We start from the raw sequence: 27,902 nt of genomic DNA on the forward strand, positions 1-27,902 counted from the left end.
TGCTAGAAATACTGTTTTTAATTGGACAGTGGTTATACCAAAGGAGATAGGTAGAGATAAGGTTTGTGCATCTTACTCTATGCAAATGATACCTCTTATTTAAAAAAAATAAATTTTTAGAAGAAGTAAACAAGTCTTCATTGGAGATTTGAGGAAAGGGATCCCCATTTGCTTAGTGCCTCAAGGGTCCTCTCTCCGTTGTCCATCCCCTTGTTGGAAGTTCTTCCTTCCCAGGCTCCAGGTGCTCTCCTGGCTATGCCTTAAGGGTTGAGTACACACAGGTTTCCAGAGGCTGCTCCATCTGGCTGGAGGGACCCTCACTTAGGGCTCTGGTGTTCAGCTCAGCATAAGTCACTCCATAGGGTTCCTCAGCTCTTGAGACCTGGGATGTTTTATCCTGAAGGGAAGCAAGGAGAAAAGGATCAAGTATTCCCGGGAAAGAGTGTTGGATTGTGAAGATTCAGCATTTATAACAACAGTGTGGTAGACAGCTGTATTAGAAAGAGCCTCCTGCACTTTGAGTCTTGGTGCAGTCCCCTACCCTCTTGAAGGTTGGTGGGACCTAGGGACATGCATCTGTCAAACAGAGTAAGTGAAAAGGATGGGCTGTCCTGTGTCTTCGTGTCCCAGACTAGGGGGTGAAAGACTGACTTCCGCTTGTTCACACCTGTCTATTTTCAGGTCCCTCACTCATGCTGATCAAGCCAGCTGCTGGGTTACGATCTGTCCTACGGAAGGGACCATATGGTCAGGGTGGTCTCTGGCCAGCAGCCAGCAAGGCACTGAATCCTGCCAGCCACCACCTGAGTGAGTGAGTGTGGAAACAAATCCAAGCCTGAACCAGCCCTGGCCAACCCCTTCATGCCAGCCTGTGAGACCAGTGTGAGTCACACCCAGATTCCTGACCTGCAGACACCGTGAGATCATAAGTGTTGCCTTAAGCCATTGTGTTTGGGGATCATTTGTTATGAAACCATAGATAATTCATACAAACAGCCACCAAAGAGAGTGTTAATCTGAAATGTACAGAATAGGTCAGTCCTTAGGCACAGAAAGCTAGTGGTGGTCAGGGGCTTGGGGTGGGGGTATGGGCATGCAGAGAGTGCTTAAAGGCTGTGGGGTTTCCTCTGGGGTGATGAAAATGTTCTGGAACTAGATAATGGTGATTATTGCACAGCATTGTGAATATTCCAACAATTGCTAACTTGTACAGGTTAAATGGTGAGTTTTATGTTATATGCATTTTGCCGCAATTTTTAAAAAAATTGAAGTGTAAATGAAAACAGTAAGGGTCACTATTGATAACTGCAGGTTGTAGTATGCAGGTACTTCATGGTAGGTGGTTACCATATTTTCATAAATAGCATGAAGAGGTGGGGCACATTATCCCCATTGTCCAGATGAAGAAACAGAGGCTCAGGGTGGGAAAGTCACTGGCCCGAGATTATAACAGATAGTTTATAATAATAGTAGCTTCAGGAGCACTGAATGCTTACACCATGCCTGGGATCCTACTGATCATTGTGTGGCTCTGAGCTCATTAAATCATCCCATTCATCCTAGAAAGAAGGTGATGTGCATCCCATGTCACATGGGGAAATGTCCCCAGAAAGGACAAGTCATGGGATGAAGGTCCCCTGGCCAGAGAAGGCACAGAAAATTTCAGACCAGATTCTCTTGGAAAGTAGAGCAAGGGTGGGGGTAGAGGAAAGCAGAGGCCCAAACCATTGACAAAACTGGAGGGAGTGACAGAGAGCTTGGGTTGAGGGGATGACGGGAAATGGCCACAGCGGAAACTCACCGAGGCAGGAGAGCAGCTCGTCATAGCTGCGGGTGGATCTGGGAAGGAAAAATTCTGCTGTTGCTTCACCCCTAGGCTCCGGGGTTAAGTCTGCACGCACGCACGTGTGTGCACACATGAATACTCATACACACATCCACATGCACAAGAACACGCAAACCACACATGTGCACACACAGCACACTCATACACATGTCTACACATGCATGCTCTCACACACATGCACACACATGTTCACATGCATGCATACATCCCTGCACACCTACACATGTGGACTCACATGCACACTCAAATACACGTGCTTACGTGAGCACAAGCAGCACATGTGTGTGCACACACCACACACATACAAATACACACACACATGTACCCACCACCACTTTCTTTCTCAGGCTGAATACTTGGCCCCACTTCTTCAGGTTCCTTAGAGTGGGACCTAAAAGAAACAGTGAAGCATTAGAGGTAAAGGAAATTGGTAAAGGTAAAAGGAATCGGGATCATTGTGGGTAGATGGAGGTGAGGTGCCAAGCAAGATCATGTGTAAACCAAAGTCCCCCCCACTTACTCGACGCTCATACACCCCTCCCTGGGGTCCCTGAGTCATTCGGGTGCTCAGCAAAGTCTTGAGAGGTGAGGAGGGGAAGTGGTTGGGGGCAGTGTGGTCCATGAGGAAAGGATCCAAGGAAAGAACACTGAGTGAGAAGTGGAGGGTGGTTGTAAGAAGAGAGGACATGGAGAGACACAGGATGGTTGCTGGGGCTGCTTGGGGCCACATAAAATGTTGAGGTAAGAAAGAAGGTCTTGAGTAGTCAAGGCAACAATGGAGGAAGAGTTAAGTATGGGCATATGGGATCCTCTGAGTAGCTCTACCGTTTGGTCATCTTGTCCGGAGCTGCCCCTGGGGATAAAAGAGAGACAGGATCAACCCTGTGGTGTTAACTTTCCCATTCTATTTCTCCCATTTCCTCCCAAATATTTAGCTGTTGTTTTCCTGAACTCACCACATCGGGTGTATTTCCAGATGAGGAAGGTTCCAAGGAGGAAGAGAAAGATGAAGATGACAAAGAGGGTGATCCCAGTGGTCCCTGGGGAGAGGTGAGGGGTTAAGAGGGCCCAGGGTTTCCTGAGACACTCTGGTGCCTCAGTGTGTCTCCATCAATCGAGTTCCTACCACGTGCTGGAGAGCTCACTACGTTATTTTCATACTTACAAGAATCCTGGGAGAGAGACAGAGTGATGCCCATTTTACAGATGCAGAAGCTGAATGTCAGAGGGTTGAAGTACTATTTCCAAAGTGGCCCAGCTACCGAGGAGGCAGAGCTGTGCCTCTGATCCTCCCCACCTCGGAAGACCTTGTACTGAGCTACAGCCTTCAGGCATCACCAACAGATAGACACACATCCTCGAGAATTTTCCCAGGGGTGGATAACTCATGGCTGCACAAGGACCTCTCATCCCACGGGTGAATGACTGTGTGTCCCAGGAAGCTCGACTCTCTTACCTAGCTCTGTTTCTGCCATCTTGGGAGACTTCCTTTCAGTTTTACCTAGAAGACGGAATTCTTGAGTTAAGTTTTAAATTTAATCAAAAAATTTTTTATTCTTTTTAAAAAATTTTTTTAAATTTTATTATGTTATGTTAGTCACCATACAATACATCATTAGTTTTTGATGTAGTGATCCACGATGCATTGTTTTCGTATAACACCCAGTGCCCCATGCAGTACGTGCCCTCCTTAATACCCATCACCGGGCTAACCCATCCCCCCTCCCCCCTCCCCTCTAAAACCCTCAGTTTCTCGGAGTCCATAGTCTCTCATGGTTCGTCTCCGCCTCTGATTTCCCCCCCCTTCATTTTTCCCTTCCTTCTCCTAATGTCCTCCATGCTATTCCTTATGTTCCATAAATAAGTGAAACCATAGCTTGACTTATTTCACTTAGCATAATCTCCTCCAGTCCCATCCATGTTGATGTAAAAGTTGGGTATGCATCCATTCTGTTGGCTGAGTAATATTCCATTGTATATATGGACCACATCTTCTTTATCCATTCGTCTGTTGAAGGGCATCTTGGCTCTTTCCACAGTTTGGCTATTGCGGACATTGCTGCTATGAACATTGGGGTGCATATGGCCCTTCTTTTCACTACATCTGTGTCTTTGCAGTAAATACCCAGAAGTGCAATTGCTGGGTCATAGGGTAGCTCTATTTTTAAATTTTTGAAGAACCTCCACACTGTTTTCCGAAGTGGCTGTACCAACTTGCATTCCCACCAACAGTGTAAGAGGGTTCCCCTTTCTCCACAACCTCTCCAACATTTGTTGTTTCTTGCCTTGTCAATTTTTGCCATTCTAACTGGTGTAAGGTGGTATCTCAATCAAATTTAAATAAAATTTAAAACTCTATACATTATTTATTTATTTATTTATTTAAAGATTTTATTTATCTATTTGACAGAGAGAGACACAGTGAGAGAGGGAACACAAGCAGGGGGAGTGGGAGAGAGAGAAGCAGGCCTCCCGCCGAGCAGGGAGCCCAATGCGGGGCTCGATCCCAGGACCCTGGGACCATGACCCGAGCCGAAGGCAGACACTTGATGACTGAGCCACCCAGGCGCCCCTATACATTGTTTACAAAGGCACGTCCATGTAGTAAAAATATATAAAAACATGCACAGAAATAACACCAGCTTCAGGGCAGAGGGTTCTACTGGGAAGGGGGGAAATAATGGGAATAATGTTGAGAAGGAAAGAGGACTCTCTTTTTTTTTATCTTTATTTGTGGAAAGAAAACAACTTGGAACAAATACGACAAACTAAACAAGTCTAATTCTGGGTGGTGGGTATGGGACTGTTATTTGATTGTTACTTCTATTAGGTAGTGTTTTTCAGATTTCCCAAAAGAAAGGAAATTCTTATCAGTTCTCTGGCTGGTTTGTGGGAGGACGGTTTTCTGAGTTTGGGGTCTATCTAGGAACAGAATTAAGTAAGATAGGATGCAGAGAGAAAAGGCGAGTGTATTCCAGAAGTGTTCAGACCCCCTCAGGGACCCCAAGACTTGAGTGTAGGCGGGTGTGATCGTTAAATTTATGTGTCAACTTGACTAGGCTACAGTACCAGTTATTTGGTCAAATACCAGTCTAGACTGGTTGCCAGGAAGGTGGCACCTGAAGCTAATATAACACTGTATGTTAACCACACTGGAATTAAAATAAAATAAAATAAATGCAATCTTAACTAAAATTCATTTTTAAAAACAGATGTGGGGGCGCCTGGGTGGCTCAGTCGTTAGGCATCTGCCTTCGGCTCAGGTCATGATCCCAGGGTCCTGGGATCAAGCCCCGCATCGGGCTCCCTGCTCCGCGGGAAGCCTGCTTCTCCCTCTCCCACTCCCCCTGCTTGTGTTCCTGCTCTCGCTGTGTCTCTGTCAAATAAATAAATAAAATCTTTAAAAAAAAAAAAACAGATGTGATTAATACTGAAGTCAGCAGAGTTTGAGTAGAGCAGATTACTCTCTGTGATATGGGTGGGCCTCATCCAATCAGTTGAAGGCCCAAAGAGAAAGACTGATCTCCTTTGTGGATAAAGGAATTCTGCTTCCAGCTACCTCCAGGCTCAACATCAGCTGTCTCCTGGGTGTCCAGCCTACTGGCTACATGAGTTGCCCAGGGTCACACAGCTAGTGAGTAGCAGAGACCGGGATGGGACTCTTGCTAATGTGATGATACTCACCACATCACTCTTCATTGCCTTTACCATCCATAGCTGTGCTGGCTACGAGTTGACCAAAGCAGAAGAAGCAGACCCCTGAGACCATCTGAAGAGCCCACCTCCTCCCCCAGCCCTGAGCTTCCAAGAAGGCAGCAGACCTGGGAAGTTTGTTCACTCCGGACCACTGTTTCCTCTGTTCCCTGCAGTATCACCTGCAGCTTTTCGCCTCTCTGTCCTGTGGAGCCACACCGTCAGGAAGTGGGACACTGTTCGACTCAACCACCTCCTGTCTACTCACCCTCCCTCCTACCCCCTGCCAGGTACATTCTGCTCTCCTCCAAACCAGAGACTGCATTGATCTCATTCCAACTTTAGAAATGATGAGTAAACCCCACGAACCATCAGGCTCCTAGGGTCTGGCTCTGAAGAAGTTGCTGGGAAACGGGAGACAAATCAAACTTCAGGATAAAAGGGAAAAAAACCCCAAAACACCACAAGTGACCTTGAAGGAAGACAGTACTCTGGTAAGTAGTTTCTGAAACAGCTACTGGTCCGGGGCACATAGTTTAAGGAATTAGAGGCTTCAGGAATTGGAGGAGAGTATGGTCTCCACCCTTAAAATCCCTGCAAGAACTCTGGTGTCTACCTGGAAACTAGACAGTGGGCTTGGAGCAGGGTTTCTCAACCTGGGCGCCATTGATATTCGGGGCTGGATAGTTCTTGGTGGGGAGGGGCCCTGGGCATCACAGGGTGTTTTGCAGCTTCTGTGGTCTCTGCCTCCTAGATGCCGGGAGCATCCTCTATCCCCCATCCCCAGCAGTGACCACCAAAAATGTCAAAAGGGTTTATAAAAAGCTCTGGCGAATCCCAAAGGGAAACTCTTGGGCTCCGTTTGCAGTAATCTGTCAGTGCACCTATATTCAATCATCTCCCTGCCACCCCCCACCCCCCAGATGACACCCTCCTGTCTTCCTCAGCCTGTTGCCCTTGGTGACGGTTGTCAGGGTTTGAACAGTTGCTGAAGGAACACGGGAAAGGTGGTGATTGGGCTTGACGACAGCTTCCTGGGTCCTTCCAGTTGAGCTGTTCTGTCACTGACGTACTCATGCTGGGAGCAGCATATCAAGAAACTCAGAAGGTTCCTTATATGCCAAGGATAAAGAAGAGAAAAAACAAATGACTCACCAGTTGTGGAATAACCCAAAATTATTTAAAATGTCCACCTTCTACAGAGAGCAGATCCAACCTACAATATTTTTCTTCCGGTTTTGTCTCTTTGAGCGTCATGTTTTGAAGACCATCTCATCTGTGCTTAACCTTGTCACGTGCAATTGAGCTGAGTTAAAGACACAGACATGCACCCTTGGCCCTTTTAGAACCTGGAAGACCTTAGGAGGTCATGAAATTCTCCACTAATATTTGTAATTCATTGTAACAATGAGGATATTTACTGTTACCATCTGAGGGGTATACACCTCAGATGTTCTCTGTTTCCTGGAAAGTCTCGCATTAGGAGTGCAGCTCTTGATAAAGCTGTTTTGCCATGCAGAGGGGGACGTTTGGGGTGTTCATAATGATAATAATAGTAAAGACTTAGATGACTTCGATGACACTTGCTGTCCACCAGACAGTTTAGAAAGGATTTAGGTCCTTTAACTCCTCAAAATCTCACCATGAGTCCCTTGTGTAGGTACTACTATCAGCCCCGTTTAACAGGTACGGAAACTGAGGCAGACAGAAGCTAAGTAATCTATAGGAAGATAGCTTGTTAACTAACTAAAATCCAAATGCTTGTAATTACTTGCAAAACAAGAGTAGGTACACACTCTTCCAGACAGGGGGGCCATCTACCTAAGTGACAGGTGCTCATCCCTGTTCAAATGGCTATGGTTGTTTGAATGTTCTTCCCTTTATCCCAATTACCTGACTTATCCCTGGGGGGAATGTCCTTCACATTGACGTAGGAGGCAATGGAGTAGCTGGATCTTAGATGCAGGAAAGGTTTCCCTGGACCCGTGAATTCCCTGCCTCACTCCTGGGCTCTGTGGCCCCACCCTGGGGTAGACAGAAAACTCCTTTACCCCGTGCTGCTGCCCGTGGTCTCCAGATCAACCTCAGGACCTTGGAGTTTTCTTGCTCTGTCCAGGGCTCTGTAATTCTGTAGCAAACACCCTTGCTGAGCAGATACCCCACCCTTATTAGCTGTCTTAGCCCCTTTAGGCTGCTCTAACAGCATGCCACAGGCTGGGGGGCTGATGAACAACAGACATCTTTTTCTCACAGGTCTGGAGACCAGAAATCTGAGATCAGGGCGCCAGCATGGTCCAGGGGTGGGGGTGGGGCTCTTCTGTGTGGCAGAAGGGGACAAGGGAGCTTCTGGGGTCTCCTTTTATAAGGGCACTAGTCCCATCATGAGGACTCCACCCTTAAGACCTAAGCATCTCCCAAAGGCCCCCGCCTCGTAAAGCTGTCACATTAGGGGTTAGGATTTCAATGTGAAATTGCAGGGGTGGGGGACACAAATTTCAGACCATAGGATCAGAGGGTAGCTCCTCTCCTTCTTTTAGGAACTGCTCATTCCCCCCTACATTCGAGTCACCCTGGATGGTGCTGGGGTTTTTCTTGCACAGCATTCTCTCATGAGCATTTCCTAGGATCGATCTAGAGGCTAAGCTGACCAGGACTATTCACAGCCCTCCCCAGTCCCTTTGTCTGTCTGTCTGTGTGTCTGTCTGTTTTGAACTGGGTCTGGGAAGGAGGGTCAGATGCTTCTCCAGGAGTAAAATTTATGAGCTGCTCATAAATTCAGCTCATAAAAGCCATGCTCTCTGCCCAAAAGAGGGAGCTGGTCCCCACTAAAAGAGAATGACATGGGCACCATAAGGACACAAACAAGTGTCAGAGGGGAAAAGAATCCGGGCAACACTCCGGTCCCTCATTCCAGTTTCTGAAGCAGGTGGCATCCACGTGCTTCCCACGATTTACTGGCCCATGATCCCAGTGGTTTCTAGCCACGCATAGTCCGGACTCCGTGGGACACTTGCCAGTGTCCGGAGATGATGTGGTTGTCACAGTTGGCAAAGAAGACTTGTAGCAGGTGGAGGTCAGAGATCCAGCTGAACATCCTATGATGCACAGGATGCACCATTCTCCCCCCCTCCCAAAAAAAAGAATTATCCAGCAAAAAATGTCAGTAGTGCCCGATTGGGAAACCCTGAATGACCTCTTTAATTCCAAGGGCTGATCTATTCCCCTCACTTTCCCTAGGTCACTTCAAGGTAGGTGTTTTTCACTTGCAACCAAGTGTCTTGAATACAATCCTCAAAACTCTCCATTATAATTGATCGCTTACATTCTCTCTCCTTCCTACAGAAGTTGTATGGGTCGGAGGTGTGCATTGCTGCCTCCCCCCCACTTGACAGATGAGGGAAAGGCAGGCAAAGAACTGAGTTGAGGAATATTCACAGCAAGCGCCAGAGCTGTGGTTTTAACTCAGGTCCACTGACTTCACCTGTTGTCCTCTCCTGCGTGGCATTTCTCAGGAGCCCCGAATCCCGGCACCATGAGCTTTTTGGAAATTCCAGGTTCTCTGTTTACTGCCCTGTGCAGGTATGACTGGTCCTCATGTCAGTACTGGGGTGCTCAGCCCCCATCCAGGAGGATGCCTGGTTCCTACTGGCCTCTCTTCCTCCGCTTGTCCTGGACAAATTCAGTCGTCAAAAATAGCCCTAGTGCACAAGGGCCAAAAAACATCCCTTTCCTGAACAAACCAACAGAACCCTTGTGCCCTGTAGGTAGCAACGTAGAACGTGGCCACTATGAAAAACAGTATGGTGGCGGGTCCTCCAAAATGTAAAGGTAGAACTGTCCTAAGATCCAGCAATCCCAATTCTGAGTATACATCCAAAAGAATCGATAGCCACTAGGTGGCCAGGAGGTGATAGGCCAGTAGCCAAAGAGGTGGAAAGGACCCAAATGTCCATCAGCTGATGAATAGGTAAACGAAATGTGGTCTGCCCATAAAATGGAACGTTATCAGCCTCAACAAGGAAGGAAATCCAGCTATATGCTATAGTATGGGTGAACCTTGAGAACGTATTTCGGAGTGAGAAAATCCAGTCACAAAATGACAAATACCGTATGATTCCAGTGATGTCAGGTTCCTGGATTAGTCAGATATATTGAGACAATGTAGGATAGTGGGAGCCAGGGGCTGGGGGTGGGGGGGTGCAGAGAGGCTATCTGATGGGGACAGAGTTTCAGTTCTGCAAGATGAAGGGCGCTCTGGAGGTGGGTGGTGGTGCAAGTGCACTTAATACTACTGAGCTGTGCACTTGCAAATAAGATGGTAACTTATACGTTATGCACTTTTGCCATGGTTTTTAAAAAAATCATTCCTCTTGACAGAAAGGGCTCGGCAGGAAGAGAAAAGCTCGACTCAGTGAGCTAAAAGGCAAGAGTGCTAGAGTCCCAATGAAAATGGAACACAGATCTTGCTGCAGTCTCTGAGTCTTTCTCAGGAAGATCCTCCTGGGCTGTGTTATTCTCTGCCCCCTCCTCTGCCTTTTTGTTAGAACCTCCTCCTGCATAACCCCAGGAGGTGTCATTCACATTTTAGTCTAAATGAATTATGCCCTGCCCAGGAGATATGCGATGGTTTTGTGGCTACATCTTATTTTCCTAGTGGGGGTCAATTATTGCAAATCCCCCCTCCCTGAAGCCTGTCCCCCCAGAGTACATCTGGCCACCTACAGTGGGAAGCCCCCACCCAGCCTCCTTTTATGTGGTTCTCCACCATCTCTGCTCCCTGTCTTGGCAGAAGATCCTCTACACTGTTCCACAGAATCCTGGCCCTCCCTTCGTTCTTCCTAAATGATTTCTCCAAGCTGCAGAGTCTTGTGGAGACAGACTGTGCCCGCACCGCACTCCCTCAGGACCCAGCACCTCAGCAGGCAGGTAATCCAGCTGCGGTCCTCCTGACAGTGCAAACCTCACCTGTCACCTGGATCTCAAGAGGATCGCTAGGGTGCGAAGCCCAGAAAGGAATCCCTGTCTGGAAGTACACACAGCTGTAGTTCCCGGCATCACTGACTGTCACAGTCTGGAGGGAGAAGTCCGTCTCCTTCTCTACTGGACCCCGGAGCTGTATGGGCCCTGCCGCTCCTGCCTTCAGTAGAGCGAACATTACAGTCTCGTAAACACTGGCTGGCCCCTGACACTTCAGGGTCACGTTTTCTCCTACGTTCACCTCACCCCTTGGGTAGGCTTGGAGGGAAGGTTTTGGTAAATCTCCTGGAAGAAAAGGAGGGCTCCAAGGTCATGGGGAGCAGCCCGGGGTCCCCCACCCTCCCTTATTCTCCTGGCAGGGGTTCCCGCCAAGTGGGGGAAATGACAGATCCCTGGTCTCACCCTCCTTCCACTCTGACTGTGGGAAGATTTCCCCAGGAAGCCCTGGATGAAGCTGAGCCAGGTCATTCTGTTCTGTGTTTCTCCATCTCCCCTTGTTCCCTCCCTCCCTCGGGTTCCTCCCCCACACCTGTCCCTGCAAGACCCTATGTCCCCCGAGGCACCTCCTCACCTGTCACCAGCAGTAGGAGGACGTCACTGGGCTGTGAACTTATGTACGGGCTCCCTAGTCTGGAGTACTCACAGGTGTACTGTCCAGCATTGTCGGTTTTTAGGTCAGTGAGGTGAAATTCAGCCAGGCCCTCTGTGGAAGCCCGTGATTGCACAGACTGCAAAGGAACTTTTCCCTTTCTGAAAACAAAGTTGACATTCTTGGTAGAAGTCTGGCATTGCAGCGTCACATTACTCTTGCAAGGCAGCACCGAGCTGGGCCAGGCCCTGAGGGAGGGCTTGGGAAGGGACTCTGGAAGGAAGCAGATTTGGGGATGGGATTTGGTGCCCTTGTCTGCTCTCAGGAAACCCCTTGAAGGAAAGAGAAGGGACACGGGGAGTTTGGAGTGAAGGGGAGGGAGGGTCTGACTGAAGGAACTCACCGTCAGTTGTCCTGCTTCCTTGGCCAACACACAGCCCTGCAAGAGAACCATCCATGAGACATGAGCACCTGCCTGGAACCCCATCCCAAGGGGCCTCCCCAGGGGCTGCCGCTGAGCCCTGTCATCACGCTCAGTGGCAGTCCCAGCCTCCTGCTGGAGAACCCATCTGGCATGGGTGCTGGCTTGCCCCTTATGTTAATTTCCTAGGGCTGCTGGTGTCACAGATTGTCACAAGTCTAGTGGCTCGTGATGACACAGATTTATTATCTGGCCGTTCCGTGGGTTAGAAAAATCCAACAACACAAGTCCCACTGGCTCAAACCAGGGTGTCTTCGGGGCTGTGTTCCTTCTGGGGGCTCTAGATGACAGCCCATTTCCTGGCCTTTCACAGCTTCTAGAGGCGCCTGCACCGCTTGGTAGTGGCCTTTTCCTCTGGCTCTAAAACTAGGAATCGTTGGTGCATTGACACCCTCTTCTGCCTCTTTTGCTACCCTGGGGATCGTGTGGTTGGTTACACTGTGACCACCCAGATAATCCAGAAGAAGCTCCCTACTTTAAGGCCAACTGATAAGCAACTTTAATCCCTCCTGCCACCTTGCATTTCCTTTGCCACATAAAGGAACATATCCACAGCTCCTGGGAGTCAAGATATGGACATCCTTGGGGGTCTACCACAGTCTCTGTCATTTCTCACATTGTCCCACTTCACTGTCCCAGGGTCATTTCTCCTCACAATGGCCCCAGGACTTTGGATGGCCTTGCCATGTTGCCTCAGAGCCCAACGATTTCCCCCACTACCCGTCCTTTATCCATCCACCCTATTGTCTGTTGTATCCTGTGATGTCATCTCTAGATTTGATGGTGGAGAGAGGATAAGGGACACTACACTTGGCCCCTGATCATCCCTGTTACCCTAAATGTGCCACTCGGGTGTCTCCTGAGCGTGTCAACATTGTAGAGGGCACAGGACCCACCCTTCCCCTGGTGCCATGGCTCCTTGAGTGTGAGAGAAATCTTAATAATGACAAAAACCATTTGGCTGGGGGGAAAAGAAACCACTTAGGTTTTAAAGACACCTATTATTCCTGATGCTCTTTGGTTCATAAGAGATCTGGAATCACTAGAATTTAAGCCCCTTGAGGGCAGAGAATACATCCTCACTACCTAGAATGCAGTGTGGACTTTGGCAGATGTTCAACAAATACATGTTGACCAATGGAGTTGGTCTTATGTAGAGAAAGTCATTTGCGAAGATTTCTGAAATAATGATTTCAGAAATAATGATTTCCCAAATTCCCTCCCAACGCAACAGCATAACCATCCATATCAACTGAGAGCGGGGGAAGGAGTGGGGAGAGCCCTACCCTATGATAAGGGACATCTAGCTGCTGAGAACGCAGTCCTTTGCATGGAGAAGCTTCTGTCTGCCCTTGGGGAATGGCCTAATGCATCCCTGACATTACGGTTCGCCATGAGTCCTCTCCTTGGTACCCCGGAGGAAATCTCAAAAATCTAAGATTGGTATTGCCTGGAAGGGTGAGGTGTATGTTCCCTGGTGGCCTTCCTTTCAGATCTAGACCAACTGATCCTAAGAAAAGTGAGTTCATACAGTATTTATCTTTCTGTCTCTGACTTGTTTCACTTCGTGTAATACCCTCAAGGTCCATCCATGTTGTCACAAATGGTGGGATTTCCTTCTTCCTCACGGCTGAATAATACGGACCACATCTTCTGTAACCATCTATCCATGGATGGACACTTAGGTCATTTCCATGCCTTGGCTGCTGTGAATAATGCTGCAGTGAACATGGGGATGCAGACATCCCTTCAATTTCATGTTTTCATTTCCTTTAGATATATAACCCCAAAGTGGGGTTGATGATCATATGGCAGTTCTACTTTTAGCTTTTTTAAAAATTATTATTAGAAAGAGAGAGAGCACGAGCATGTGGGGGAGGGGCAGAGGGAAGGGGAGAGAGGGAATCTCAAGCAGGCTCCGCGCTCAGTGAGGAGCCCAACCTAGGACTTGATCTCACGACCCTGAGATCATGACCTGAGCTGAAATCAAGAGTTAGATGCCCAACCGACTGAGCCACCCAGGCACCCCTATTTTTAACTTTTTGAGGAACCTTCATACTGTCTTCTGCAGTGACTGCACCAGTTTGCATTCCCACCAACAGTGCATGAGTCCCTCGTCTCCATGTCTTCACCAACACCTCTTGTCTTCTTGATGAGAGCCATTCTGACAGGTGTTGAACGGTAGGTAACAAAGACCATGTAACCCCAGAGCCTGTCTATCAGGCCCTTTACAGGAGAAGGTTGCTGGCACCTACTAAGATCATTGGATCCACTGCTCATTTACCTTCTTGAGGTTTTTCTAACCATGACTCCCTTCATCCACCCTCCAGACATTTCCACCCCCCGACCCCCAAATTAGGACCTTTTAATTCCTTCGTATGGCCCAATGGAAAATTATGGTCTTTGGCACTGTGCAGACCAGAATTTGAATTCAGCTTCTCCGCTTAGCAGCAGAGTGACCTTGGCAGGTACTTCAGCTGTGACTTTCAGATTCCTTGAATGCAGTATGGGGAAGAGAATTATTTGGGAGACTTTCTCTAAGAGATGTAAGATGACTTCAGGTCAATGACAGGAGAGGAAGTGTCACTGAGCCTGTGTGAGAAAGTCTGTCTTCTCGGTTCTTGGCACTCTCTCAGATCCCATGGAAGAATACCACTGCCGAGTGCTAGACTGAAGCCGGCTTTCTGCATTCACTGCTACCTCTCAGAAACAGGACCTGGGGAAACTGTGGCCCAGAGGCGAACAGGGTCTGTTTTTGATGAGGGACCCTGATTTTCCATTAATAGAAGTGTTTTACAGATTTTCTTTTAAAATAGAGTTGAGTACAAAAATAATAATACAAAAACCTGGGGAATTTAAAGAGGAAGATCACATAGGAAAGAATACAGAGGTCACGTACATAGGGAAAAATGTCTTGGGAAGTTCAGGGATGACTGAGTTTGGGGAAACAGGAAAATGTGTGTAAAGCACCCAACATGTCCCTTCTACATAATTTGTATTCAGGAAATGGAAGGTTCTAGTCTGTGTTTATTAACCCCACGCCATTACCCACCCCACAGGCCCCACCAACTCCAGCTGCTGCCACAGCCCAGCCCCACCCGTCCAGTGGCTGCCCTCCTCCGTGACTTACCAGTGCAGAGCAGAGCCAAGAGTTGGGGCATCATGGCAGCACCCACAAGCCTCTTCCAAGGATCTTCCTTCAGTCTTGTTGGTGGTGAGAAGCCAAGATGTCCTCTTGACTCCAGGACGTGCAGGAACAGCTTTGCCCCTGGTTTTTCAGTCCTCCACTCTGCATACCCGGAGTTTCTGTCTTCTAGTCTCTATCAGGAAATGACTATTGCAACACACTCTCAAACCACTTCCCACAGGCTTGATGCACTGAGTCCTCCTGGCAGCCCAGAGGTCAGCCACCCACTTCTAAGGCAGAGCCATGAGTATGCAGAGCATGCGAGACACTGCTAACTGGACTTCAATCCCATCGTCCCCTTCTGCACTGTGACAGCAAATACCTGGGCTCCCAGCGATCCAGAATAAGAATACATTTCTCTAGGGGCGCCTGGGTGGCTCAGTCGCTTGAGCATCTGACTCTTGGGTTCGGCTCAGGTCGTGATTTCAGGGTCATGAGATGGAGCCCCACCTTGGGCTCTGCACTCCACGGGGAGTCTGCTTCTCTCTCTCCCTCTTCCGCTGCCCACCCCCTCAAATAAAATAAATAAAATCTTAAAAAAAAACCCACAACATTTCTCTCCCTCAGGGAACTGTGGGTCCTTTTGGTCACAGGATGTGAGCAAAGCGATGTGCACAACTTCTGGGTTATGTCCCAGGGATGCTGAGGGCAGGAATGGGGTCAGAGCTGAGGGCAAAGTGGTGGGAAGTCATAGGGCATCGGAGTGGTGGGGATCTGGGAGAATGAGACAACAGGCCCTATAAAGAGAAGGTAAGACAGAAGAACCCTCACTGGCAGGCAACATAACAGAAAAGGAATTTGAAGAAGAGAAATGTCTGTGGTGGGTTTGTAAGTGGTTTGTTGTGGGGACGCGATGTGAACTATCTCCTCAGTGAAATCTCTTCTGTGGAATCTGTCATTAGATCTCTGGCGGAAAGAGGCTCTTCAGGAGAACTTAGGGAGCTGTGTTCCACATCTGGTTGAGGTGTAGACAGAACAAGAGACAACCCAGGCATGATGTGCACATGGAAAAATCTAGAAGGTAAATCTAGTTTATTTACAAAAGTGTCATTCTCTGAGTAGTAGAATTGTGCTCAACATTTTTTGTTCCTTTTGCTTATCTGTGCTTTCTAAATTGGCTAAAATTGATATGTTAATTTATCCCTTTAAATGTTATTGAAATTTAAGCCTTTAGAAATTTTAAGTGAGGTGCTGTGGGATGCAAAAAACTCAAAGTTTAAAAGAGGAGTGAACTCTTGTAAAGCTTAGAATTTGGGACTGCTGAATTTAGGGACAGATATAAGGACTTCCACATAAACATGCAGATGGGACATATACATTTCTTCCCAAAACCTCATTGAAAGACAATTAGGGGATTTATTAGGAGGACATAAGCTAAGAAGGAAAAAAGGCAATGAGAGAGGAGCAAATGTAGGACAAGAAATGTTGATACAATTATGGAAACTGAAAAACAAGCACGTGTGTGCTTTGAGTGGGGCGCCAAGAAGCAAAGTCACATCCCCTGACTCTGGAGTTGCATAGAGGCTCAAAAACTGAATCAAATTAATTACCATCCAGCAATTCCACTTCTGGGTATATTTTCAAAAGAATTGAAAATAGAGTCTTAAAGAGATACTTGTACATCCATGTTCTCATGAGCGTTATTCACAGTGGACGAAGTGGAAACAACCCAAGTGTCCATTGACGAATGAATGGGCAAACAAAACGTGGTCTGGAGACACAATGGAATATTATTCAGCCTCGGAAAGGAAGGACATTCTGACACCTGCCACAATGTGGGTGAACCTCAAGGACATTATGCTCAATGGAATGAGCCAGACACAAAAAGACAGATACCGTATGAGTCACTTCTAGGAGGTCCCTAGAGCAGTCAGATTTATAGAGACAGAAGGTAGATGGTGGAGCCAGGGGCTGGAGGAGGGGGAGTCGTGGTTTAATGGGCACAGATGTGCAGGATGAGGAGCTCTGTGGATGGTGGTGGTGGTGGGGGCACAACAGCGTGAATGTACTTACCATTGCGGAACCATGCATCTAAAAATGGTCAAGATGGTACATGTTATGTGTAGTTTACCACAGTGTTTAAAAAGGAAAGTTTCCAGGGCCACCTGGGTGGCTCAGTCGGTTAAGTGTCTGCCTTCAGCTCAGATCATGATCTCAGGGTCCTGGGATTGAGCCCAGTGTTGGGCTTCCCACTGAGTGGGGAGTCTGCTTCTCCCTCTGCCTCTGCCTCTCCCTGGCTCGTGTGCTCGCGTGGGCTCTTCTTTCTCTCAAGTAAAAAAAAAAAAAATCTTAAAAAAGAAATGGACTTGCACCAGATTATGGTTGCCTTTAGGGTTAGAGGAGAAGTGGATCAGGGCCATGCTTATGCCTGATAGTAGATTTATTGCTTTGGCTATTTTGGGGTCTTTGTGGTTCCATTTAAATTTTAGTATTATTTGTTGTGGTTCTGTGAAAAATGCTGTTGATATTTTGATAGGGAACACATTGAATCTGTAGATTGCTTTGGGTAGTATGGACATTTTATCAATATTAATTCTTCTAATCCATGAGCATGGAATGTGTTTCCATTTCTTCAACTTCTTTCATCAATGTTTTATAGTTTTCAGGGTACAGGTCTTTCACCTCCTTGATTAAATTTATTCCTAGGTATTTTATTCTTTTTGGTGCAGTTCTAAATGGATTGTTTTCTTAGTTTTCTCTTTTCTGCTACTTCGTTATTAATGTATATAGAAATGCTACCAATCTTTGGATATTAATTTTACATCCTGCAACTTTACTGAATTCATTTATTACTTCTAATAGCTTTTTGGTGGAGTCTTGAGGGTTTTCTATATGCAATATCATGTCATCTGCAAATAGTGAAAATTTAACTGCTTCCTTACCAGTTAGATGCCTCTTATTTCTGTTTCTTGTCTGTTTGCTATGCCTAGGACTTCTAGTACAATGTTGAATAAAAGTGGTGAGAATGGACATCCTTGTCTTGTTTGTGATCTAAGAGACTTGAAACCATAAAAATCCTGGAAAAAACACAGGCAGTAATTTCCCTGACATCAGTCATAGCACTTTTCTAGATATGTCTCCTAAGGCAAAGGAAAAAGGCTAAAATAAACTATTGAAACTACATCAAAATAAAGATAAAGAACTTTTGCACAGCAAAGGAAACCATCAACAAGACAAAAAGGCAACCTACTGAATGGGAGAAAAGATTTGCAAATGATATATCTGATAAGGAGTTAATACTCAAAGTATATAAAGAATTATACAACACAACACCAGTAAAAACACAAACAATCCAATTAAAAAATGGGCAGATGATCTGAATAGATGTTCTTCCAAAGAAGACATACCGATGGTCAACACACACATGAAAAGATGATCAGCATCACTAATCATCAGGGAAATGCAAATCAAAACCACAATGAGGTACCTGTCGGAATGGTTAAAATTAAAAAAAAAAGAAATAAAAGTATTGACAATGGTGGAGAAAAGGGAACCCTCTTGCACTGTTGGTGGGAATGCAAACCGGTACAACCACAGTATGGAGGGTCCTCAAAAAATTAAAAATAGAAATACTTGGGGCGCCTGGGTGGCTCAGTCACTAAGCGTCTGCCTTGGGCTCGGGTCATGATCCCAGGGTCCTGGGATTGAGCCCCGCATTGGGCTCCCTGCTCAGCGGGAAGCCTGCTTCTCCCTCTTCCACTTCCCCTGCTTGTGTTCCCTCTCTCGCTGTGTGTCTCTCTCTCTCAAATAAATAAAATATTAAAAAAAAAAAGTAACCATGGCCTTGGGGCACCTGGGTGGTGCAGTCAGTTAAGCATCCAACTCTTGGTTTTGGCTCAGGTTGTGATCTCAGGGTCGTGGGATCACGCCCCACATCGGGGTCTCTGCGCTCAACAGGGAGTCTGCTTGAGATCCTCTCCCTCTCTCTCTGCCCCTCCCCCCTCTCTAAAATAAATAAATCTTAAATTTAAAAAAAAGGAACCACTGCCTCAAGAACGGTAAATTGCTTTGCAATAGTTAAATGTGATAATATTCCCCTTTCTTTTCCTCATTCAAAAGTGGAAGTGACGGGGGCACCTGGGTGGCTCAGCAAATTGGGCAGCTGACTCTTGGTTTCTGCTTAGGTCATGATCTCAGGGTCCTGGGATGAAGCGCCAAGTCATTCTCCATGCCCAGTGGGGATTCTGCTTGAGGATTCTCCCTCCCTCTTCCTCTGCCCCTTGCCATGGTCTCATGTGCTCTCCCTCTCTAAAATAAATAAATAGGGGCGCCTGAGTGGCTCAGTTGGTGAAGCATCTGCCTTCGGCTCAGCTCATGATCCCAGGGTCCTGGGATCGAGCCCCGCATCAGGCTCCTTGCTCAGTAGGGAGTCTGCTTCTCCCTCTCCCTCTGTTGCTCCCCCTGCTTGTGCTAAAGTTAGCAAGAAGGGAACACAAGTGTTGTGCGGTAAGAAGTGCTTGGAGACAGAAAGGAACACCAACAAATATTGCTCAACTTCCTCCCTCTCCCTCTCTCTCAAACAAATAAAATCTTTAAATAAATAATCTTTAAAAATAAAAACAATATTCTATTACTAACATTATCTATCAATAATAATATTTTTTTTCATCTGGCTAACCTTGATTCCTTTCTCATCTTCATACACACATTTTCCATCTCAGAGTACTTCTCACCACTCAACAGTCATGTGTTCCTTTCCTGATTTATGCCTAATTTTGGTGGAGCACACATCCTCTTCTATCGTTATTAAATTTTCCAACTCCCCCTCCCCCTCTCCCCAATTTAGGAAGAAGAGATCTTCAGGCTTGTTGGATAAATAAATGCAAAGGTTGGTTGATAGATTCTGAATAAGTACAATAAATAGGTGAGTAGATTAATAAGTTAACCGATTAATAAAGGGAAATATGGATGAATGGATGTAAGAATGAATTAATGATGGGTAAGGGCAAAAGGAAGGGTACATATTCAAATAAGAGCAAGAGGAAAGGGGATGGATGGATGGATGGATGGATGGCTAGAAAGAAACAAGGATGAGAATCAGTGAACAAATGGATGGATGACAATGAGTGGGATGAGTGGTTGACTAGTAAAGTGAATGAACAGATGTGGCCGAGTTGAAGTACAAATTCCTGGGGAGCCTCCCTGATGTGCCACTGATTTCTTGTAAGACTATGGGGGAGCTTCATGCCACCCCTCCATTCCACCCTTTTCCCATCTGTAAAATGAGAAGACTGGATTTGATGACTTTGCAGCCCCATCCAGGTCTGGTTCCCTCCTGTGAATCTGGATCCCTGCTTCTCCCTTGATTTCCCACGTCCACATCCAGTTCACAGGGAGATTGCCCAGGATATGCTCCACAGGAGTCCCACATTGGTACTAAGTACAAACCCAGAAAGTCCTGCTCGGAGTCTCTCCTCCAATCTCTTCAGCAAGTCAGTGAACCCAGGTGGCTAACTTGACTTCGGATTTCAGTTCTGCTTAACTGCAGTACCCAAATCTCAACCGCTAGGAGAACTGGGTGTTGAAATAGCATTTTTTTTTATGCTGTTTATCCATATTTTGAATTTCCCAGTCTTTATATGAGTCCAGAGATCAGTTTCTGTAACCAAGAACACCAACAAATATTGCTCAACTTCCTCAAATCGTGTCTCACTGTGGGTGTTAGGGAGTTGTTCCATCAATGAAAGGAGTCATGATCAGCATTTTTAATAAAATAGATTATAATAAAATAGTAGTGAATATTGCTTCATAGAACTTGAATTCTAGTTTATAGATGTAAATGGATGTGTGTACAGGGCTGTGATGTAAGCTTTGCTTCCTAATCATGTCTCCCCAAAAGGGGGGGGGGTGGGATAGATTAAAACTGCTGATCTGAGTTTTTATGATCTCTCTCCACACGTTGGGGACAAGTTATCCTGTTTGATTATCTCAAACCAACGTGGTAGATATTTTTAGTTTCCTCTTTCAGGGATAAAAATTCAGGAGGGTCTGTAAATTGCTCAAGGCTATCCCCCTTGTGGGTGATGGAGCTGGGGTTGTCCAAAAAATGGAAGGCATCCTCTCCTTCATAGAGTGGGAAGAGGAGAAGGGGAAGGTGGAAAACTTAGTAACAATAGAAGAGGATGTGTGCTCCATCAAAATTAGGCATAAGCAAGAAGGGAACACAAGTGTTGTGCGGTAAGAAGTGCTTAGAGACAGAAAAATGTGTGTATGTGTGTATGAGGATGATAAAGGCATCGGGTTACCAAGATTAAAGTAGAAGTTAAATTACTAAACTCAGGAGAAACTGAATGTAGTCAGGCCTTCCAGAAAGAGAGGCAAGAGGGGAGAGCAAACGGGCTGCACTGGGGAATGGTTTGCATTAGCTTTACAACTGTGAAGGCAGCCAAGACCCCGTGGGGAGCAGGCCAGGTGCCATGTATAAATGTCCAGGTCAGTGCTCGACTGCGCACACTGCCCTTGCTGTTGCCTTGGCAACGGACTCCACTTAATCGTAATGACGGTTCAAGAAAACGGCCTGCACTGCACACAAATGAAGCTTTAAATAGGGAAGAAGTTCTCCTTGATCTGATCTTGGTCTACCGAGGTCAGAAGGTCTGAGGAGGGGTTTGGAAGAGGTTTGCTTGTCGACCAAGGACGGGGGGAGGCGAGGGGGGAGAGAAGTTCAGAGAGAAGTAGAGGCTTGGGGGGCATGAAGGAAATGGCGGTGAATTGCTTAAAAGTTCAGCTGGAGCATGCGCAATGGTGGGGGGGGGGACTACATTCCGGCCTTGAGCATCTGGTAGAAACCGCAGTTATAGGATAGCTAACATTTATTGAGCATTTACTATGGGCCAGTCACTTTTAAGGGTTTCATGTGTATTGCCCACTTAATCCTACAAGATTATGAAGTGGGTATTATCAGTCAGCCCATTTTACATTCAAGGCAATTGAGACTTGGGAAAGGTCTCTTTCCTAATAACCCAGTGAGTGAGCAGCGGCCCTGGGCATCGAACCCAGGCCTCGAGACTAGGAAGCCTTAACCACGGAGAGAGCCTTCCACTGATGCACTAGAGGAATGACCCAGAAGGGAGCTAGAGCACACAGTACGAAGCTTATTGTGACCCAGAAGCTGGGCTCAGCCAGGGGGACTGTGGGGCCAGTCCAACACCAGGAATCCTTGGTCCTTCTCCCTGTCTCTGGGAAGTCTTCTCACACTGCGAGGCATCTGTGTCCAGTCCTCTGGGGCTCAGGGCCTGACACTGCCTGGGGCACTGCCTGGGGTACAACTCTGGCTGCGCCAGTCAAAAACAACCAGTGTGCCCAGGGAGATGAGCACCAGGCCGGCCAGCCCCAGGCGGACGAGGTTGCCCTGCATGTAGTCCAAGGAGCCCGAGCCTGCAGGACAGCAAGGGAGAGAGGCCTTCAGCTCCGGAACCCACAGTCTGGGCCTGCTCTCTGGGTCTCGAACCTCCAGGGTGAGACCGGGGACACAGCTCCCAGTCTCAAAGTTGTGGTGGGTCGATGGGAGCAGGGGTCCTGGACTCCTGGATTTGGGTAAGAAGGGGTAGGGTACGGATCCCTAGATTGGGGAGCAGGGAGGAACTGGGCGTGGACCCCTGGGAGGGGGAGCACGGAGGGCTTGGGGGCCCAGACCCCCAGGTTGGGGAGCAGGGAGAGGCTGGGGCCTGGATCCCCGGTTGGGGAGCAGGGAGGAACCAGGGGTTCCGGGCTGGAGAGCAGCGAGAGGCTGGGGACCTGGATCTCCAGTCTGGGGAGCAGGGAGGAACTGGGGGTGCGGACCCCCAGGCTGGGGAGCAGGGAGAGGCTGGGGCCCCGACCCCAGGCTGGGGAGCAGGGAGGAACCGGTGGCTGGGACCCCGGGACTGGGAAGCAGGGAGAGGCTGGGGCCCGGACCCCTGGGCTGGGGAGCAGGGAGGAACCGGGGGCCCGGACCCCCGGGCTGGGGAGCAGGGAGGAAGCGGCGGCCCCGACCCCCGGGCTGGGGCGCAGGGGCTGGGCGGGGCGCGTGGCGCTCACCGTCGGCGCTGATGACCAGCGGCTCGCTGCGCAGCGACAGCACGTACGGGGAGGACGGCGTGTGGTAGTAGCAGCTGTAGGTGCCGGGCGCGCTGGCGCCGCGCAGCGGGAAGTCGGCCCAGGGCTCGGCAGAGTCGCGGTACTGCAGCGGGGCCGCCACGCCCACGCGGTACAGCGCGAAGCTCATGCCCCGCAGGCGGCCGGCGCAGCGCAGGCTCACGTTGGCGTCGGGCGCCACCACCGGCCCGGGCAGCGCCACCAGCGACGGGGGTGGCAGCTGGTCTGCGAGGGGCACGGGCCGGGACGAGCGCTGGCGCGGCCCTGCGCCCCCGGACCTGCGCCCCTCTTCCCTCCCGCCCCTCCTCCTGCTCCCTCTGCCTCCCTCCTCTCCCTCCCTCCCTCTCCCCGCCTCCCGCCCTCCTCTCCCTCCCTCCCTCCCTCTCCCCCCTCCACCTCCCCCCCCCCCCCCCCGCTCTCACTCCCTCTCCCCGGTCCACTGGCCTCCCAGCCTCTACTTCTCTCTGAACTTCTCTCCCCCCCCCGCCTCCCCCCGCTGTCTCTCTCTATCTCTGCCAGTGTCTCCCACAGTTTCTCTGCCTCCGTGTCGGTCTCTGTGCCCTTTGCATCCTTGTCCCTGCCTCCCCCTGTGTCTTCGTCCCCAAGTGCACCTTTCTCTGTGTCTCTGCCTCTCTCTCCCTGGTTGTCCCCTTTTCTCTCTTGGCCTGAGCCTCACTAAAAGTCTCTCTCCGTGTCCCTGTTTTGATCTCCCCGTCCTGTGCGTTTCACTACCCTGGATCTCGGAGGCAGCGTCTCCGGAATTGTTTCTTCTGGTGTTTCTGGGTTTCTCCCAAGGTTTCCTAACCTCACTGGTGACATTTTGGATAAATCTGGATAATTCTTTGTTGTATGGGGTGAGGATGGGGGCTGTCCTGTGCATTGTTGGATGTTTGCAGCATCTTTGGTAGTAGTGACAACCAAAAATGTCCCCAGATATTACCAGAAAGTTCACCTGGGGGGCACAGTCGTCCCTGGTTAAGAATCACCTGTTTCTCTGGTTCTCTTTCTCTCCCCACGTAGCTCTTTTTGCTCTGGGTCATTGTACCAGCCTGTCTCTGTATGTCTCTTTCAGTATCTCTCTCCCTGTATTTCTCTGTCCCTCCTTCTCCCTCCCTCATCACACCCCACATCTGGTCCCTTCTTTTTCCCCCCGCCCCAGGACCTCACCTGTCACCAGCAGTTCCAACGTATCACTGGGGTGGGACCAGACTCCCAGATTCCAGCCTGGATTCCGGTAGCAGCAGTGGTAACTGCCCCCCTGGGCTGGGGTCACCTCCTCCAGGAAGAACTCTGCCAGCTCCATGGACACATCCCGGTACAGCACAGAGGTGATCTCTCCAGACTTGAAGAGTGCAAACCTCCAGGCAGGTTGAGGTGCCCGGCACCTCAAGGTCACGTTGACCCCAGGGGTTACAATTGCAGCAGGCTGAGCCCCCAGCCATGGCTTGGGGTATAAGGCTGGGGGGACTGAAAAAACAGGGCTACTGGGGCCCTGGGATTCCTGGGAGCCTGAGGAGATGGGGTGGGGAGAGAATCACCTGGGGCAATCCCTGCCTCTTTCTCATCCTTAGTTTCCTGTTTGTAAAATAGGGGAGATGCTGGACCCCAGTCAAAGATTGTCAAGACTAGCTGCAAATTAGAGTAGCAGGGCAACTCCTGAGCTTTACTCCATGGTTTTTAAACGTAATGTCAAGGGATTGGGTCCCAGAAATCTGTACTTGTAAATTGCTCTTCAGACTATTTTTAACAAAGTCAACATATTTCAGTGGTTGCCAAAACTTGCTATTGATTTGGGTAAAAAAAAAAAAAAAAGTGGTATCCCTACCTCAGACCAAATTCCAGACCAAATGCCCCAAAACCAATTCCAGGTTAATTAAAGACCTACATTGTTTTATTTTGTTTTGTTTTACTGTAAAAGTATTAGAAGAAAATATAGGAAAGTATATTTGTCTTGGGAAGAGAAAGCTATCTTAAAAAATAAAACAAAAAATTCAGAAGAGACAAGGTTAACTAATTTGATGACTGCAAAATTTTAAAGTTGTGTATGAAAATAGACGGAGCTAGAAAAAAAGCTATAGCACTGGCAGAAAGGACTTATTCATTAATCCCATAGATGAAGAGTATAGAAAGAAATCCTAAACCCAGCCCAGTTGAAAACTGGACAAGACATAGGAACCAGGTAGTGCACAGAAGAGGAAGTCCAATGGATGAAAACACATGGGGAGGGGGTAAGTTGCTTAATGTTACTGGTAATCATTAAAAAAAAAAATTAAAACAACAGTAAGATTTTTTTGCCTATCAGGTTGTCAAAAATTAAAACAATGGTTTATATTCTGTTTGGGTGAAGATATGGTGAAATAGGTAGTTAGGTACACTTGAGTGCACCTTTTGAGAAGGCAGTTCATCCCTTTCTATCAAAATACACAAAGGGCATGCCCTAATAATTCCACTGTTTCACCCTAGACAACTGTACATACGTGGGCACAAAAAGCTCACGTTGGAGTACTCACTGAAGCATTGATTAGGGTGGGGCTGGGAGAGGACACTGGAAACAACCTAAATATACATCAAGAGGGCCAACAAACTAGAATCCAACCATACAATGGCAAATGTTAAATAGCAGTTAAAAAAACGTAGAGTTCGTTATAATAATACGGAAACACCTCCAAGAGAGATTGTAAAGTGAAAAAATGTAAGATGCAGAACAGTGTGAGTCATGAAATATCAATTTTGCCTTGGCAAGACAACAAAGAAGTATATAAATACATGTATGTGTCTGAATGCATGGAAACTTTTTGTAAGGATTCAGAGCTTATTTAAGGAAGATGAGGAAGGGGAAGAGAGAGGTTTATGTCCTTTGGGAATCATTTTTTAAACCATGAATATATGTTAGCTTTATCATTTAAAAAATAATAATTTAAAATAAATTGATAGCTAAGGTATCGTATCAGTGGTTTTCTGGGCGATTCTTATTTGAAGTTGTAGTATCATGAGGGAGGTTTGAGAGAAAGAGATCTCACCAATTGGAAAACCTGGAAAGAAACTCAAGGCTATCTCAGGGTGGAGGATCCTACTCTTGTGGAAATGGGCTTCCAAATGGGGGAGTTAATTTGGCATTGCCTGAGGTCCTATTTCTTGAGCCCTGCACTATGCCAAGCTTTGAGTCAAGGGTTTTACATACGTGATTTAAAAAAAAATACTTTTATTTTATTTTTTAAAGTAATCTCTATACCCAACATGGAGCTCAAACTCACAACCCCAAGATCAAGAGTTGCATGCTCTACCAACTGAGCCAGCCAGGGATGATTTTATTAAATCCTCACAACAGCTCATTTCACAGAGAAGGAAACTGAGTAGCAAGCAGTGTTTTGTTCAAAGTTGTAAATGAATAATATGGTGAGAGTGGGGTTCCAGCTTAGGTCTCTTTAGCTCCAAAGTTCATGGTCTTCACTACTCACCTACACTGGTCACTAAAGGGAGTAAGATATGAAGGAAAGAAAGGAAGGAGGGAGGGACGGAAAAGATGAAAAAAGGGAGAAGAGGGAGGGAAATATGGAAATCTGGGATGAGTTTGAGCACCAAAATAAAATCTGAATAGTTGGAAATGGGTTGTCAGCAGTTTACAGGTGAATGGATGGGAGATATTACTCACCAGTTGAAGTGAGGTCTGCATGACACAGAGGCCCTGTAGAAGGTGGAGGAGCTAAGTCTCTTCAAAGCCCTAGGCTTCTCCCAGTCCTACCTCACTGCAAACTCAGACATCTAAATCCTTCCTCTGAGAAACAGGAATCTTACCCATATGTCCTCTCTCAGTAGCCATAACTCGGGGCTCTTAATCCCCACCTACTTCACAAGTCTGGCCCAGTCCCCTCTTTCCTCTACACCCAGTGATCAGACCCTTGGACTCCACCTTTTTCAGGAGACAATAATCTGAGCCCACAATGTCTCCTCCCCGGGGGTCAGGAGTCTGGGTCCCCAGCTCCCTCCTTTCCCAGAGACCCAGGTGTTCTGGCTTCATCCTCTTCCTACATCAGAATCTAGGACTCTGCACTTGCTATCCCCAGGAGTTCAGGTCCTTCGCACCCTCCTGCCTCAAGACCCAGAGAATCCTGCCCCCACTCTCTCCTTGTCCAGGAACAGGAATTCAGGACCCATGTGTCCTTCTGTGTTAGGACCCAAGGATCTAAGTCCTGTCCCCTTATTCTGGTCTAGAATTCTGAACCCTCAGCTAGTGCTGCCTCACCATCCTGCACCTGCCCTCAGGGAGACTCATTAGCCTTCTTCCTTTCCCCCTCCCTACTCAGGGTGTCCAGGTCCCCAGAGCCTGTGTCTCTGCACCCCAACCAGCCTGGGACCCGGGGAGAAGGGGGTGGGGTGGCTCACAGAGGGTCAGCAGCTGGAGGATCAGCACCAGAGCCATGGCGGGCAGATCTTGGCTGGAGCAGAAGCAGGAGCCAGGGCTCAGCTGTGCCCTCTCACTTCTCAGGAAATGCAATGTCAGGAAGTCAGAGCCAGAGCTCTGTTTAAGGAAGGGAGGAGGGAAGTGGGGGCCTCTGGGTGACCGTGTCACATCCCCATGGTGCTGTGGAAAAACCTGGGAGAAGGGGCAGTCACAACCAGTTGCGTTCACCAATTAAACTTAAAAAAAAAAAAAAAGACTAAAAACTGGCACCTATTATGTGCCAGACCCTGTGCTGCGCTATTCTGGGGGCACAGAGAGGACTCAGACCCCATCACTGCCCTAGAGCAGCTCCCAGTCTGATGTAAAGACAGAGGCCGACCCGGTGAGTGGGGGAAAAAAAAAAGTGAGCTACCCTAGAGGTCACCTATGGCACTGAGAGAATCCACAGAAGACACCTAGCCCTTCCGGGACGAGAGTTAAAACTTCCAGGAAGAACTGATTTTGAGCTGCGATCTCAAATGACAGCTGTCATTTGTCCTCTCCCGGCCTCCGTTTCTCCATCTGTAAAACGGGCTTTCATGAGCAAACTCTAACACGAGGACTGTTGCATTGCGCCTTGGATGGGTCGCAGCTGGAAGACGGGGAGTACGC

The 27,902-nt window shown here is 48.0% G+C and overlaps 1 protein-coding gene and 1 long non-coding RNA gene across 2 annotated transcripts; both read right to left on the reverse strand.

Annotated features, from left to right (window-relative positions):
* On the reverse strand, positions 1-27,727 carry OSCAR (osteoclast associated Ig-like receptor). The gene is made up of 15 exons (XM_078063596.1): positions 27,233-27,727; positions 26,502-26,534; positions 24,017-24,358; positions 22,793-23,074; positions 22,005-22,150; positions 14,717-14,906; positions 11,509-11,544; positions 11,088-11,378; positions 10,505-10,801; positions 3,303-3,347; positions 2,803-2,886; positions 2,672-2,699; positions 2,176-2,237; positions 1,802-1,872; positions 1-397 (listed from the first exon to the last, which is right to left on the reverse strand). The coding sequence occupies exons 1-15, from the start codon at positions 27,267-27,269 to the stop codon at positions 254-256; spliced, it is 2,088 nt and encodes a 695-aa protein (XP_077919722.1). The 5' UTR covers positions 27,270-27,727; the 3' UTR covers positions 1-253.
* Positions 6,698-10,453, reverse strand: LOC144380210 (uncharacterized). The gene is made up of 2 exons (XR_013444131.1): positions 7,433-10,453; positions 6,698-6,845 (listed from the first exon to the last, which is right to left on the reverse strand). It is a non-coding gene; the product is annotated as an uncharacterized LOC144380210 (long non-coding RNA).
* Positions 27,728-27,902: the final 175 nt, after the last annotated feature.

Source organism: Halichoerus grypus, chromosome 15, assembly GCF_964656455.1.
Source record: "Halichoerus grypus chromosome 15, mHalGry1.hap1.1, whole genome shotgun sequence".
Taxonomy (NCBI): Eukaryota; Metazoa; Chordata; class Mammalia; order Carnivora; family Phocidae; genus Halichoerus; species Halichoerus grypus.